This window comes from Anas acuta, chromosome 9 (assembly GCF_963932015.1).
Source record: "Anas acuta chromosome 9, bAnaAcu1.1, whole genome shotgun sequence".
Classification (NCBI taxonomy): Eukaryota; Metazoa; Chordata; class Aves; order Anseriformes; family Anatidae; genus Anas; species Anas acuta.
The window spans coordinates 14,521,093-14,536,244 of record NC_088987.1 but is presented as its reverse complement, the minus strand read 5'-3'; the positions used below and the strand labels follow the sequence as shown (position 1 = coordinate 14,536,244).

The window sequence follows — 15,152 nt, the reverse complement described above, 5'->3', positions numbered from 1 at the left end:
CCATTTTGGAAAATGAGAGGAGTGCTCTTTATAAAAATACTGTGTTCTGGTTTGTTATGTTGTTGTTGTTTAAGTTAAAATACATAGAAGTAGAAAGTTAAGATATTCTCAAAGACATATTTAGGAGTTCGCTGAGGAAGAATTGGTTTTGATAATATTGAAATATGGTCCACTGAAAATCATATGCTTTGTGTTCCTAGTTTGTTTTTCTGTCTTGCGAAGCTAAAATGGTCCAACAAAGGGAGGATCTGCTAGGTGGGCAGTAAGGTATTGTATTTAAGAAAATAGAAAGTAACACTTGGGATTACAAAATGACAGTAACTGTTGCTCCAACTCCTCATTTTTATTTACTTACACTCTCCTCTCCTAAAAATTGCTAACATTGAATGTATTGACTGACTCTGCATAAAAGTAGAGACCTCGTTCTGTAAAGAAACTACAGTTTAAAATGTTTGTTTCTATTTGTTTCTGATACTGCCTTTATGGAAAAGTTATGTTACTTTTATACTGTTACAAAAACTTTTTTTTTTTTTTTAAAGAAGTGTCCTGTGATGCTCCCAAAGGTAGAAGCAGCCAAAGCTGATCGTGGCTGAGGCAGATGTCAGATTGCTGAACAAAAGGCTGCCTCGTTTCTCAGTGTAAAAAATTCATCCACACTACATGTGTCAGCAAAGCTTAGTTGATACAATGTGGACTCTCAGCAATGTGATCTATGTTACACCATGGGAAGTTTGGTTTGCCCATATTGAAGGTCTTTCATTACATCATAGTATGCAGTGCTGAAACAGAAGTGAGATCACTCTGGTTCGTGTCAATTTTTATGGAATCCCCCCATATGCTTGTAGGAGATGTAGGAGGGCCTGAGCATATATGGTGATGAATTTCTATTTGCATAAAAACTTCCAAACGTCATGTTTGCCAGGCACTCATGTTGAATTTTCCTGTTCTTTCCTTAGCTCTCCTGAATTTGAATTGAATTGTCCCTCTATTTGTAAATATCAGAAAATGCACAAAGGTACAAGACTGGCTGTGGTGGCTGTTATTTCATAGGCAGCTAACGTCTGGCCAGCTGTTGGTGGAGTAATTTCTTATATCCCTTTTTTCTCTGCTCAGTTCATCTGCTAAATCTTTATATTTTCATAAGAAGGATGATCTATTCATTAGTCATATATTACATACAGTAATAATTTCAATTTCAGAATGTGACAGCACTTTAAGGGGTGGGGGAGTGGTAATCACATCACAAAACCTCATGAAAACTGCAAAACTTTAATTGTTGTACGTGTAGTCTGAACACATTATTCACCCTAAATACAGGCATGGGATTGCCACGCAGGTGTTCTCTTAGTGCAGTGACACTGTAATGTACCTGTCCTGATACCATACTTCCATGGTTTTAAGAAGTTATCAGCCTTGAGATGACTATACAAGTTGATTTGAAGAAAAAAAAAAAAAAATTTTTTTAGATCAGAGCTGGGTCACTGGGGGAAGCGTTTGTTAGCTGCCTATTTAATTTCTTACACTTTGTGTGTGTGTGTGTAATAATATAGTAATTCAGTACTACCATTAGTCATCATCTTGGCAGCATATAAAGAGTAATTGAGAACTGTGGAATGGAAAGTATGCTGTGTTGTGAATTTATATTGAAAATGGGACCTTTCTGCATTCATGCAGCTTCTTGACCTGACGTCAAAGTTACAGTAATCATATAATTAGAAGATTTGCTTTCTGCTGCTTTCATGCAGATAAAACAATGACATGGAGCTATCCACTGCAGAACTGAACATACGTTTCTGTAAACTTCAAAATGTTAAGAAACTTTTCAGAAAGAATGGTTATAATATGGCATATTGAAATAAATATAACAACAAAAAAAGAGAAACTAAATATCTATTAGGAGAATTTTCCCACTGGATTTGAGACAGAATAAAATGTTGTGTTCAGTCTCAAGCTTTTGTAACTGATTTTATTTTTTTTATATATAATATATATATATATAAATATATATATATAAACATGGTGTTGTTAACATTGGTCTATGTTTTGAAGAAAGCACTATGAAATTAAATTCAGTTTAGAGTGAGTTTTTTAAGCTGTTGCTGTAAATGACACATAAATTTATAGTTGAAAGCCTGACTAAAATAATTTTACACTTTTAACATCTGGATGGTACCTTTGTAATTTAATCAGTTGCAACAGTGTCCTCTTACCCTGTTATTCTGTTACCAAATCTCATTAATTTTCCATTCCCTAAAATTTCTCCTCCTTCTGTGGTGGATGATTCCAAATAGCCGAATTTCCAGAATAAAAAGATAAAGCAGTGTTCTTTATCACCTGGCTATAGCGGGCATTGCGCGGGAGCAGCAGAAGGTTATCAGCCATGAGGTTTGGTTTTGTTTTCTGAAATGGCAGAATGCTTATGCTAACATTACATTGTTTTGTTTCTAAATTTCAGGGAAAGGTCTCATTTAGAGGCGGTGGGGCAGGGCAAGCGTGGGTTTCCTTCGTTCTGTGCATGGTTTACACGGCTCCCAAGGCCTGGAGGCCGGTGTTGAGGCTGTCTGAGCTTGCTGGGCACCATGAGGCCAGGAGCTGGAAGCAGCAGCACACTCGTGTCTAAAAACTCAAATGCAGCACTGGAAAGGCACTATTTGGTCTTCTCAGGGAAGAAAGGTCTTTGGGTAAACTCAAGGAAGATTGCTTACAAAGTGGGTAAAAATGTTTCTGTAACCAGAAAAAGAGGAGAGCACTTCTCGCTGTGTTGGATCATGTCTGCTTACCTGCAGGTTTATTTGGGGGTTTCAGCATCAGAGGCTAGATCCAGTGGGATACCAAGCAACTTCTGGAATGAATGGTATTTGTGCCATGTGAATTCACCTGACTTGTGTTTCATACTCTTGGTTGCCTTCATGGGTAAACATAACTCATGAAAGCACGGATGAGAGAGATGAGCTAATTTCATATCGTTTTCTGTCCTTTTATTTCTGTACTCTTCTCCTTTGTTAAGGCACTAGATGCAGTCAGCTGTTCGCGTCAGGTGGACTATCAGTGCTGCTTCAGACTTCCAGTACTGCAGTTATCATACTTTCTCACTGGAGTTTTTTTTTTTTTTTTTTTTTTTTTAAGTGGTGCAGAGGTATTTTGAAGTGATAGAGCCAGATTGCTTGGTTCTAAAAACCACTGCCAGTCAATCTGTCCTCTAAGCAGCAATTTCTCTTCAATTTTTGTGAATTTTAGTAATGCAGAGTGATTTTCCCAACTTTTGCTTTATTTTTCAAACCCTCTTCTTTTAACCAAAAGGATTTGTTCTTTTCATTTGTACATTTAAATGACTTACTATATTACTAATTGTTTTAATACCTACCCTCTTTAAAAAAAAACTACTGTTCCAAACTTAGAGAGTCAGTTACGGAACTGTTTGTACCTGTTTTACTGGGAAAACCGTAGTGTCTTCTGGAGCTCTGACTTTTCCAAATAAACAAGATCTGAGTGGCATGAATGCCTCAGGTGTGTTTAGCTAGAATATCAGTGTCATCGAAAACAAGTCAGAGTGGGGGAGGAAATGATTTTGTGAGGGGGTGGCAGGTTTCCCTTGGTGGTTTGTGACGGCCTGTGGCGCAGAGCATGGTCTGGCACCGCAGTCGGGTGCTGTGTGCCCTCTGGATGTGCTGTGAAAGCTCCCTCTTTCCACCTTTGTACCACAGCTGCTTTCTGTCAGCATTGGTTTCATGGCGTTGCATGCAGCTGGCCTAGAGAATGGGCAAAGGGTTAGTGGGGAGGGCTCCATCGCAAGCAGCTCGACAGAGGCAATGTGGCGTGGTGCAGTGCTACGGTTGAGGGAGGCAGTCCCGCTCCAGACTCTTCTGTGGGGATAAAAGGTCAAAGCCCCTGCGTCAGCCAGTTTTGGCTGAGGGAGAGCAACAGTTGCTGGCTACACAGACGGATTGTTGCTGGTTCCTTGAAGGACATACATAGCTTGTGGCTGATCTTGTCCGCTCACATAGATAAGGTCGGGTAGAGATGGCCTCCAGAGGCCTCCAGCATTGCTGGCTGCCATTCTGTGGAACTTGTCTGTATGTACACTCTGTCTAGGGGGTGTTTGCTCATTACAGTAGCAAAGGTGGTCAATGCTAATGTGAAAAATCTTTTCTATAGTTTTTAAAGATGCCATATCCTATTTCTAATTTGCTATAAATTGCTTTGTCTTAATCCCATTGTATTTTTTTTTTTCAGTCCAAATATTATGGCCAGGCTTTACTGACAGAAGTTTACAAGCATCTGAATTTGAATGAATCGGACTATTTTGGAATTGAGTTCCAGAACATCCAGTCATATTGGGTATGTAATGTTTCCTGACAAATTCATTACAATAAAAAGTTTGAGTGGATGCAGTTGCTTAAGTGTCAAAAGTGCTGGAGTCTCCTGTAGGATTCTCTTTGATTTAGTGTAAATCTACTTCACTCATCAGAACAATGTCAACTAATAAAGTAGAGGGGGAGAATCAGATTCTGTATCTTGTTAAATTTCAAAAACACATAATGCAATTATGTAGCTGCTGATGTTTCTACTTTCAGAAACATAAATTTAATCCTCCTTTCCTCTAAAAATTAGTAACTCAAAGTGTAGTCTGCATAGCCCTTACAAAACCATATTAAAAGTGTAGTTTTGGCGGTGGTGACATTCACATTCAGTTAATTCAGACTTCAGTTAATTTCCCTGAAGAGTCATTATGCACCTCTCTGCAATAGATATAAGCTCCAGCAGCTGTATAGGCCTGCATTCACTTTAAATCATGGTCTAGATAAATAATAAGATTCTGTAAGCATCCTAATTGCTTATCCTTGCAAAGAGGGCAACTTAGCTTCTAAACTGAAAAGTGTTCTTAAAATGGGACCTTTGTTCTCTTTCTTTATTATGTTTTCTAGTTTTAGGTCTTACATGCAGAAAGTATGACTGAAATCATAGGGAATGCTAACAGCACTAATGCATGCTGCTTTTGAGCCAAGGGACTACAGCAAAGCTTGTTTAGTTTATTTTTCTTTTGCAAAGCTTCCAAAGCGTTTCTGGTAATAAGGTTCTTAAAATCCTCAGCTCTTGCAAGAGAAGTGACTGATAAGGACCTAACCTAGGCCATTGCTCTGTTACGGCTTTTTTAATGTCTTTTTGTTTGGAGGGGGGTTAAAAAAATAAAATACTTCAGTACCCAGAATACATCATAATAGATTTATGGTTACTAGAGTGAAAACAGTTTTTCTTTATAAATCTGTTTGTTTAAGAGAGAACAAAATTGTGGGAAATGAATAAAGAGTAAAAATGCTTAAGTATCATTCTATAGGACAGGGATGGACAGAACATGGAAAGGAAAAAACTCCAGCCTTGTCGCATCACCCAGATTTCCTGTAATTCTGTACTTGGGCTTCTCTCTACTGTCGTGTTTTGGCATGGTTTCTGTGCACCACCTTAGCGTTGGTGATGTGCTTTTGCTGAAGTGACTCTTCGTTCTCTGTCCAAATGGGCTTTAAGCATGGATCAGTGATTTTTGTACTGATACATGATAAATGTAAATTCAAATGGAAGGTTTTTTTTTTTTTTTTTTTTTTTTTAAGGCAAAGGAATTGCTGCATTGCTACAGTGAGGAAAAAATGCATATATATTAAGTACTGCTTAAATTGAATTTACTTTTGATGTTTTCTATTGTATTCAAATGAATGCCAGTTTGTAATTTTTTTTCTTTAATTTCAGATTTGGCTGGAGCCTATGAAACCTGTTATTAAACAAGTACGGAGTAAGTAGTTTTAAAAAAGGAAGTTTTTCTTAATTTGCATCTACTTTATGTGGGCTGCTTTCATAATTACTACTTGATTTACTGGTTATTCTTCCCTGAAAATTGTATTTGGTAGGGGTGATAATGGTTCCTGTTTGGGCATGCAAACCTGATGTTTTTAATATGTAGTATGTGGTGGGTGGAATGGAAAATTACTGAGCATATGATTCTTTCTCTGTGATAAATATCTAAATAGATTGGATCAGCTGGTCTTAAGTTAGTGAAACATAACATTTGGTGTTTGTGAGCTTTTCTAAGTTGTGTTGTCTTAAAATGGAGAAAAACAAAAAGGAATATTCTGGATTTTCAAATCCATTGTGATCGAGGAGGTAACATCTACAGTCATGATCCTGTCTGAGAGATGATTGACTTTGACAAGGACTGCAAAAGCTGCAGTTGCCTTCTCCATTGTTCTGCATTGCCAGGCAAAATTCAGAGCTTGTTAATATTCAGTGAATTTCAATATGGTGGGTATTCCCCTTCTTATTGTCAGAAATTCTCTGAAGTCTCCTCAGGAACAGCTTCGTTGAGAGAGCAGAGGTAGTGATCTCTAACCATGTGCATGGAGAATGCCACAGTGTGGCTGAGGCTGGAGGCACCTCTGGGTCTATCTTGTTCAACCCCTGCTCAGTGTTCATCCCCTCAGGGTATATGGACATATGAATTTCCAATTTGCTCAAGTATTCCACGACCTGATCCCTTTCCACCAGGGTACACCAGCCTTGCTCCAGCCTTTCCCCCCGTCTCTGGGACCTGGGATTCTTGAAGGCCAGCCAGTCTTGCTGCTAAAGACTGAGGCAAAACAGGCATTCAGCACCTTGGCCTTCTCATTATCCTGTTTAGCCAGGTCTCCTGTTTAGCAGGTTTCATTCAGCAAAGGGCCAACATTTTTTCTGATCTTCGCTTTGTCACTAATGTAGAAGTCCTTCTTGCTGCCGTTGACATCCCTGACCACTTCAAATCTCCATTTCCCATTTAAAAAATATAATGTTGCTGTGTCATCTTTTTATATACTCCATGCAGTTAGGCTTTTTTTGGGGGTTTGTTTTTCCATAGCTGCCTACTGGAAGGAGTTATGTCTTAGTCAAGAGATCTGGTGGAACACAGGTCTGTGATACTACTTGGTTACTCCTGGATTCTGCTTTCTATTTATAAATAGGGGAAACTCAGCCTTAGACAATAGGCCAGTGGCCACAAGTTCACTCATAATACGTATATGGTCCTAAAATGGTCTGAGACTGTGGGGATATGCTAGAAATTATGGCTGCTTGGCTGTTTGGTGACCTACCACCCAGATTATGTTGCCAGTGATCTTGAAAGTGGTCTTTAAAAAAAAATCTGTCATCTTAAGCAGTGGAGTCTGTCACATGCTCACGTTTTGAACCCAATTTTAAATTTCTATAGTTTTGGTAGGTCAGGAGAGAGCCCTTCTTCACCGCTAGTTGAATCTCCTCCTGGCTTTCTGCTGTTTTAAAAATTGAAATATGACTGTAGAGCACCTTGAAAATGTTTACAATTAAAAGGTTAATTCCAAAAATAGTGATTTAGGCTATTCCTTCATTGAATCCATTAGCAGACATATGATGGCATTAGGAGTATCTTCGTAAAGAAGAGTTTAAGCAGTACTTTTGAATAAAAAGCCTTCACAGTTTTGTTAAGGTTCTTGTTTGGTTGTTTTTTGTTTGTTTGGTTTGGTTTTAAATTTAATAATTTTGGGATTAGCTTTATAACTTTCTTTTTTAGCACAGCAGTATAAGAACGCTTGATGTTATCCGGGGCTTTTAAGTTAATACAGTTCAAACAGGTTACAGAGCTGATGGAGATCGCTGTGTAACTGTATGCACGTAGTTCTGAATCTCATGATTACTTTCAGCAGGAACGTACTCAGTTCTATTACAGAACCGTTGCAGTGTGTGAAGTGCTCCGGTTTATGGTCTCATGGGGGCAGTTACGTGTGCCTCTGGGGTTTGTATATCACAGAGACATCTCCACGGTGCCCGTTTGTAATGCTGCACGTACTCTGCTGCAGGTCAGACAATGACCAATTTGATAGTAGAAAAGGTTTTCCATGTTTTGATCCAAATTTAAATCACTATGTATGCATAATTTGCCCGGGATGGACAATTTACAGGGAAGGGGGTTTCGAATTTGTGACGCTGGGTTGCAGCAAGGATTCAGTTCACATGTCCAAGCCAAGAGGGAAAGAATGGTTTTGCATGCGGCTTTTCAGTGCGGCGCTGTGTGGCTTCCAGGTGTGCTCAGCATCGGCTCAGTGTTGCTCCAGGGCAAATAACTTGGCAGTTTTCCACAACTCTAGTGTCTAAATGTAATATTTTTGAAAGGTTTCCTCCAGATGTTTGGGAATATTAAGGGGGTTCTTGAAGCAATGAATCATTCCTCTGAGCAGCGGGGGGGGAGTAAAGGCTGTGAGCTGGAACCTTTTCTTGGCAGTCCCGTGTGCTGGTGCCTCTCCATCTCTCCTCCCTGGGGGCTTTCTGGCACGGCTGGTGCTCACAAGTACACATCAGAAATGCCTCAAGTGCAGCCTAGATGGAAATGTCTTTCTGAGTTTTCCTTTGCGATGAGTGTGGATGCAAACGCCTGCTTTCCTAATGGGCACACAGTATGGAGATGGCATTTGGGCACCATCTCTGAGGAGCTGCCAGTGTATAGAGTGTGGTAACCGTACCTCCAGGGTAATTTTTCCCTATTTTTTTGTTTGTTTGTTTGCTTTTAGATTTGGCTTCTTACAGTACATCCTGCATCTTGGTAAAGACTGGTCCAGTGTTTCGTTGCACTACACTAAAAGCCTTTTCCTAGTTTAATTTCCAGCCTCTGTTTCTAGATACCATGCTCTAATTAGGGCTCAGTGGTTTAGTTTTTTCATTCACCAAACCTCTGGTAACTCAGGCCGAGCTGGCTGTGGTAGTCTGAAAGTTAGTTCTTCAAGGAAGGAAGCAAAATTCATTGTCCCTCTGCTAACAAATGAGAGGATGGATGTGTTAAAATCCTATGGAGAATCGTACACCTCCTTCCTGAGAACGCGAGAGCAGGAGAAAACCAATTTCTCTCAAAAAACTGATTTCTCTCAAGTCGTCGGGGGGAAGAAGGCAGGAGGCCTGGAGAATTCCCGGAGAATTTCCTGGTCTTCAAATTTCTTGGGATTTGTTTCCTTGCAGTCCCACTGGTACTGCTTTGTGGCACAGATCTGTGTGAATGAGAAATGGGCTCGCTGTTCCCTGGAGCAGCTGGCCCAGGGCTGAAGCCCAGCAGCAGGGCCTAGGCCACATCCCACAGTCCCTGGTGGGTTGGTGCAGGCAATCTGTTCACAGATGCCCTACTGTTGGGACTGACTGCAAAACACTAAACCCTTTCTGCTTTAAAAGCAGACAAACGAGCAGAACAGCGGTGTCTACTAAGAGCCAAGTGAATGGCTGGGGTACTGTCTAACAATCCTCCAAAAATACTGGCATGAGGCTGAGGCCGTTCACGGGGGCTGGTGGCAGTGGGGTTTTCTTGCTGCAAAGCACTTCGTGGAGCTGCACTCCAGGGGGGCAGCTTACCTTGCCTTGGGCTTGCTGATCCTATCCTGATGTTTCCTCCAGTGTCAGCCCAGGGTCCAGGTTATGGTGTCTTATTCTGAGTCAAGAACAGCTGCTGCAGCTGAGAAAGGCAATTCCAGTTATCTCAGATTCTGTTTAGATTTAAACCTAAATTATTTTTTCCGTGTTGCCTAGCTTGATGAGTTCAATGGCAAAAAAGGGCTGAAGTGGGCTTTAAGGGGCATGCTGGCAGTGGGCTGCAAATGCCTGTTGGTCCCTGTGGGGAGCCTGCTGGGTCCAGCTGCCCTCTTGGGTTCCCCTCCTGGGCAGCAGGGAGCTGTGCAACGCAGCTGCTCCGTCCTCCCATTCTGAGAATGTCCTGCAGGATCATCAGTGATGCTTTTGAAAGTGGTCAAGTAGCTGTTCTGTAGTCCTCATGTTGCACAAAATAATTTTACTTTGCATCTATAATACTTCCAGGGCATTGAACATAGTTTTAAAAGGAGCCTTTTTGCTGTACCTGTATTGATATGGATTATCTACACCCCATAGGACCACCATAGCCAGCTGAAAAGGCAAGCTGAAAGCTGGCTAGACTTTGTGTTGTATGTCTGTGGATGTTGGAAAGCATAATATACATGCGCTTACAAAGTTAAATATATTTCAAAGTTAGATATATTTTTTTTGTGAAATGTCTAACTTTTCTTATAGGACCAAAGACTACAATGCTTCGTCTAGCTGTAAAGTTTTTCCCACCAGACCCGGGTCAGTTGCAAGAGGAATATACGAGGTAAAGTATTTTCTGAAGTATTGGGTTTGCATTATCTACTGGAATAAAAGTAAGGTAAGAATAAGAGGTCATTGCATCTGTTTCCAAGCAAAAGATATCAGGTATCAAAAGAGACAAGGTACAGGGGAAAACCATATGTATAAACAGGACCTATATAAAATAATCAGTACATGTTTTAATAAATGATTTATCATTTAAACTGCAGAAGTCCACGTTTTAAGTATTCTGCAACTAGCAAAGATGCTTTACTGTTCAGACTTATCACTGGTGCTTATAATGGGTTACTTTTGCCAGTTGCTAACTTTGGGTGAACCTTTGGTAAATTAAGGAGACCCAACTACTCACTAGCACCAGTGAATGTGGTTTGAAATCTGTGCTTGTTAAACGGACTTTTTTTTTTTTAATGTTTAGAGAGCATCTTTAATGTGTTTTCCAGATTTACTATGTTTGTTTGAAATTCTTTTTATAGATTCATAAAGGTTCCTTATTGTCATCCTTCAGATATACTTAAGACCAAACAAGGATGATAACTCCTGTGATGCACATGCCTCTTGTAATGATTGATGTTCACAGAATCACAGAATCACAGAATCACACAGAATCACAGAATTTTCTAGGTTGGAAGAGACCTCAAGATCATCGAGTCCAACCTCTGACCTAAAACTAACAGTCCCCACTAAACCATATCCCTAAGCTCTACATCTAAACGTCTTTTGAAGACTTCCAGGGATGGTGACTCCACCATCTCCCTGGGCAGCCCGTTCCAATGCCTCACAACCCTTTCAGTAAAGAAATTCTTCCTAACATCTAACCTAAAACTCCCCTGGCGTAACTTTAGCCCATTCCCCCTCGTCCTGTCACCAGGCACATGGGAGAACAGGCCAACCCCCACCTCGCTACAGCCTCCTTTAATGTACTTATACAGAGCAATAAGGTCACCCCTGAGCCTCCTCTTCTCTAGGCTGAACAAGCCCAGCTCCTTCAGCCGCTCCTCGTAGGACTTGCTCATGTTACCTAAGTGTCTTCTTTACTCCCAGTTTTCTTATCTTAATTACTGTTACTTGTAGGAATTCCCTTAAGAGTATACCTTTTTGGAGCAGGAACTGTGTTTTTTCTCTACTTATGTAGCATTTATTGTGGAATTCTGGTCTGAGCTTAGAGCAACAAGGTATTTCATAATGCCATTAAGGATACAGACACTTTATGGTAGCTGTATTGAAGAAGCCAATATTGCACAGTCAGATACGCAGAATGCAGAGTGTATGGTATAGGATAGTCTGTAGTACCTTCTTATGCTACTTTAAAAAAAAAAAAAGCTTTCAAAATGTATACGTTTTATTATATTTTTGCCTTGAGAATCTAATGCATAATTATTTTAAAATCAGTTTTGATTAAAAAAAATCTTTTGCTCTGTTTAAGAGATTTTAAATATTTGTAAAGTCTTTAAAATTATTTTTAATAGTTGAATAGTTCGTTAAAGAATATTGATCAGTCTATTAGTTTAGGTTTATAATAATAAGATATTGCCTATTTACTGCTATTTATGCACTTTCTTCCAAGTAAAAAAGAAAAGCACAAAAGACTGGCCAACATTATATTCATTTAAAAAAAGTTTAGATTCTAAGTTAGTCCTTATCACTGCACTTTTGATCCTGCCATGTTCTTCTTCTTTCCCTGCATTTTTTCAAATAAACCTATTCCTCTTTAACCAGTGTTTTGGAAAATACTTTAGTAAATTATCATAGTGCATAAGAAAAGTCAGTGTAATTTCTTACTGTCTTTATAGACTGCTGACATTATTGTCCTGGAAAATGCAATCACCGAGTAAATGAATTGTGAGCAAAAAATATTTTTCCTAACAAGGCACTAGGATCAGTAATGTTGTCTCAGCTCCCTTCTAATAGATAAAATCACTTTAAGTCTTCCTTAAGTTTCTTTCCAGCTAAAATTTACAGCTGCTGTTACGTCAAAACTCAAGCTGGTTAAAGAGTGTGGTTTTCCTTCTGCTTCCTTGTTCCACTTACACTGATAAATTGCACCACGCAGCTGGATTAGTCATGGGTTTAGTTTTATTTGGATGTCCTTCATAGCAAGGCTTCCGTTTTATGTTGTTTTTTGGAGAGCAGGAGAATTAGTAGATGCTCTTTTTTTCTTTCTTTTTAAATACTGTTCAATTGTTTTAAAATTCTTTCACGTGTCAAGGTTGTACTTCTTACTCTCTCTTTTCAGGTATCTGTTTGCATTGCAAATCAAGAGGGACTTGGCAGAAGAACGACTAACCTGCAGTGACAATACAGCAGCTCTTCTCATCTCTCATCTCTTGCAATGTTAGTATTGCCACTGTGGTGGCATCAGCTGATGTTGCTATTGCTAAGTTGAATTTAATAGCATACAGAAGTTTTTGCCTGCACTCTGATAACTAGAAGGGACTTTTGTCTTGCAGTGTTTCTTTTCCATACATGCAGTAAACCTGCTTGTTTTGAACAGTGGGATTACAGTCAGGGCTAGCTAGTTCCTGGTGTGGGGAGCAGCTGCTATTTATGTACAAGATAACTTTGGCTTCGAGGAGATTGTACAAAACCAAAACCCCTGCATGTTGTCTTGCTCTGGCTCTGCAAATGGGGTCACTGTCAGACAGCTGTTCTTGTCTCCCTCGGTGCTTCCTGAAGTTAGTTTCTAAATGTTCCAGTGGCTGGAAGGTGATGAGCATACAGAGATTGGGCTGATGTTTCAGAAATAAAACTAGAAATGTAAGAGAACAAGTTCAACACTAGAGTTGTCAGCAGCTTTTTTCTTTGGAGGGAGTGGAAGTGGAAATTGGAAGCAATTGATTTGGGAGCTCTCCATGTTTCTGCTTACTCAGTCTGTAAGCAGCTAAAGAGCTAAAAATGTGCCCTTTAAGTCAAGCAGGTTGAAAGACTGATTGGTTTCGAGACCAAATGAGTTCAGCTTAGCCTGCACTCTCAAGCAGCAGCCAAACCTGTAATATGAGCTGCAGAAATGGGGTTTTGTGCCTCCTTGCTTACTTGACACAAAAGCTTTTAAATTATACCTTTTCATATGTGCACTACGTAGTAGTTACTAGTTCTCTACTCCTAATTAGTTTATTAAAGCATAACTATAATAATATTAGTTAGTTATCTTTTGGAAGACCAAAACTGTATTATGTATGTGGTTAGCGAGTGGCACAATTAAAATTTGCTAATGATTTGTCAAAACTTTGCAAAAGTTTTAGGAACAATTCCAGGGCAGCATGTTGCTGTGGAGCAGATCTCAGTGTCCAGCCTTGCTTATCTTGGTCTTACCGTACTAGAAAAGTAGAAACAAGAAGGAAAATGATTATTTTTAACATAAAATTATTTTATAGAAGTACCTTTCGTTTTTGTTGTTGTTTTGTATGCTGGGTTGATTTTAAACAGGATATTGCCATGTTCTGTTAAAGAACAGCTGTGTTGGATGAGATTTTTAGTTCATGTAGTCCACTCTCCTTTCTCTGACAGTAGTTAATAGCAGATGCTCTGGGGAAGACATGGGAAACAGAACAAGCATCTGGTGATACTTCCATTACTGCATCCATCCAACATTCTTTGCATGTGACCTTTCAAAGTCAGATTGACTCCGTATCTCTGTTTCCCTTACTGAACTTTGCTTTGTTGTATTTCTCAAATTAGTTTTTGAATTTGCTTATATTTTTGGCGCTCTCCCGTGAAAATGAGCTTCACAGCTTAATTTTTCAGGTTGCACAGGAAAACTTTTTTCTTTTTTCTTTATTTTTTTACTTTTCCAGCAATTATGAATTTACCAAATAAAATTAAAATGCAACATTTTATGAAATTTATTCATATATATATATATATTTTTTTTTTTTTTTTTTCATTGAAATTGTAGTTTTATATACATCTGCTCTAAGTCCTGTGTGCCTAATGCTATTCTTTTCCAAGCAAATGACTTCTGGTCTCTTTCATGTTTTATTAGATGGAAGCTGTTCCATACTTTTAAATCTTTTTTTCTTTTCTGCAAATCTCTTCCTAAATCTACCAGGTCATTTCTGAAAAGTGTGGATATGTGAAGAGGAGGCCAAAAATCCAGATGTAGGCACTGTCTTACATCTTTTATACATCAGTTTATAGAGAGACACAAGACTGCTTTCCTTCTTGCTGTGTGTTAAATTTTAGGAACGGTCCAAAATTAAATTTAATTTAATAAATCCTACCAAGTAGGATTATCCATAACTATTGTTATGTATATTAAAAACAAAACAAAAACAAAACAAACAAACAAAAAAAAAAAACACAAAAAAAAACGCAGGTGTGGTGTGAGGCATTTGCAAAGAAGGCATGTTTAGACAACTGAGTTTTTCTGAGAGTCCCTGACTTTAAACAAGTCTGTTTTTCAAGCAATGTTCAAGTGCTGCTGTAACCTCCAGAAAGTTTGGTTGGGGTAGATGTGTCCGTTTTGTAAAGTGAAGCTGGATACAAAGTGTAATACACAAACTGGAAATGCTGAAAGGAAAATATAGTCCAGCTCTTGGGGGTCTCTCCCAGGTCCTTATGAAGTATTTTCTGTCCTTGTTCCTTTTCCATTGCTTCTTTGTATTTTAACATTGTTTTATTTTCTGTAATAGCTGAAATAGGGGATTTCGATGAATCAGAGGATCGGGAACACCTAAAAACAAACCAGTATTTGCCAAACCAGGAAAGAATCCAAGGGAAGATCTTGGAGTTCCACAGGAAGCATGTGTAAGTGAGGGGCACCAGGGACATGGAGCTGGGGAGCTGGCACACTGGCTTGCTGGAGAAAGAGTACTCTGTGTGATAGGATGGCGTTAAAATGCATGTGTTGAACACCAGTTATCTAATTAGAAAGGATGGATGTCGCAATAGGTACTATTGATTCTTTTTAAATTAGCAGCTTTAACATGTTTTAGTCTGTTTTATGTGTGAATATAGCGATGAAGCTATTTAAACTGGGAGAACAAGACAGTTTGTCTGAAGGC

General features: G+C 39.1%; 1 protein-coding gene across 6 annotated transcripts in view; it reads left to right on the top strand.

Moving 5' to 3' along the window:
- Positions 1-15,152, top strand: part of FARP2 (FERM, ARH/RhoGEF and pleckstrin domain protein 2) — a 72,321-nt gene that overhangs the window by 17,744 nt on the left and 39,425 nt on the right. For all 6 annotated transcript variants that reach the window (XM_068692280.1, XM_068692281.1, XM_068692284.1 and 3 more), the window contains exons 3-7: positions 4,234-4,338; positions 5,743-5,785; positions 10,078-10,156; positions 12,386-12,483; positions 14,781-14,895. In XM_068692280.1, the coding sequence (XP_068548381.1) occupies positions 4,234-4,338; positions 5,743-5,785; positions 10,078-10,156; positions 12,386-12,483; positions 14,781-14,895 (440 nt within the window). The remainder of the gene's footprint in view (positions 1-4,233; positions 4,339-5,742; positions 5,786-10,077; positions 10,157-12,385; positions 12,484-14,780; positions 14,896-15,152) is intronic.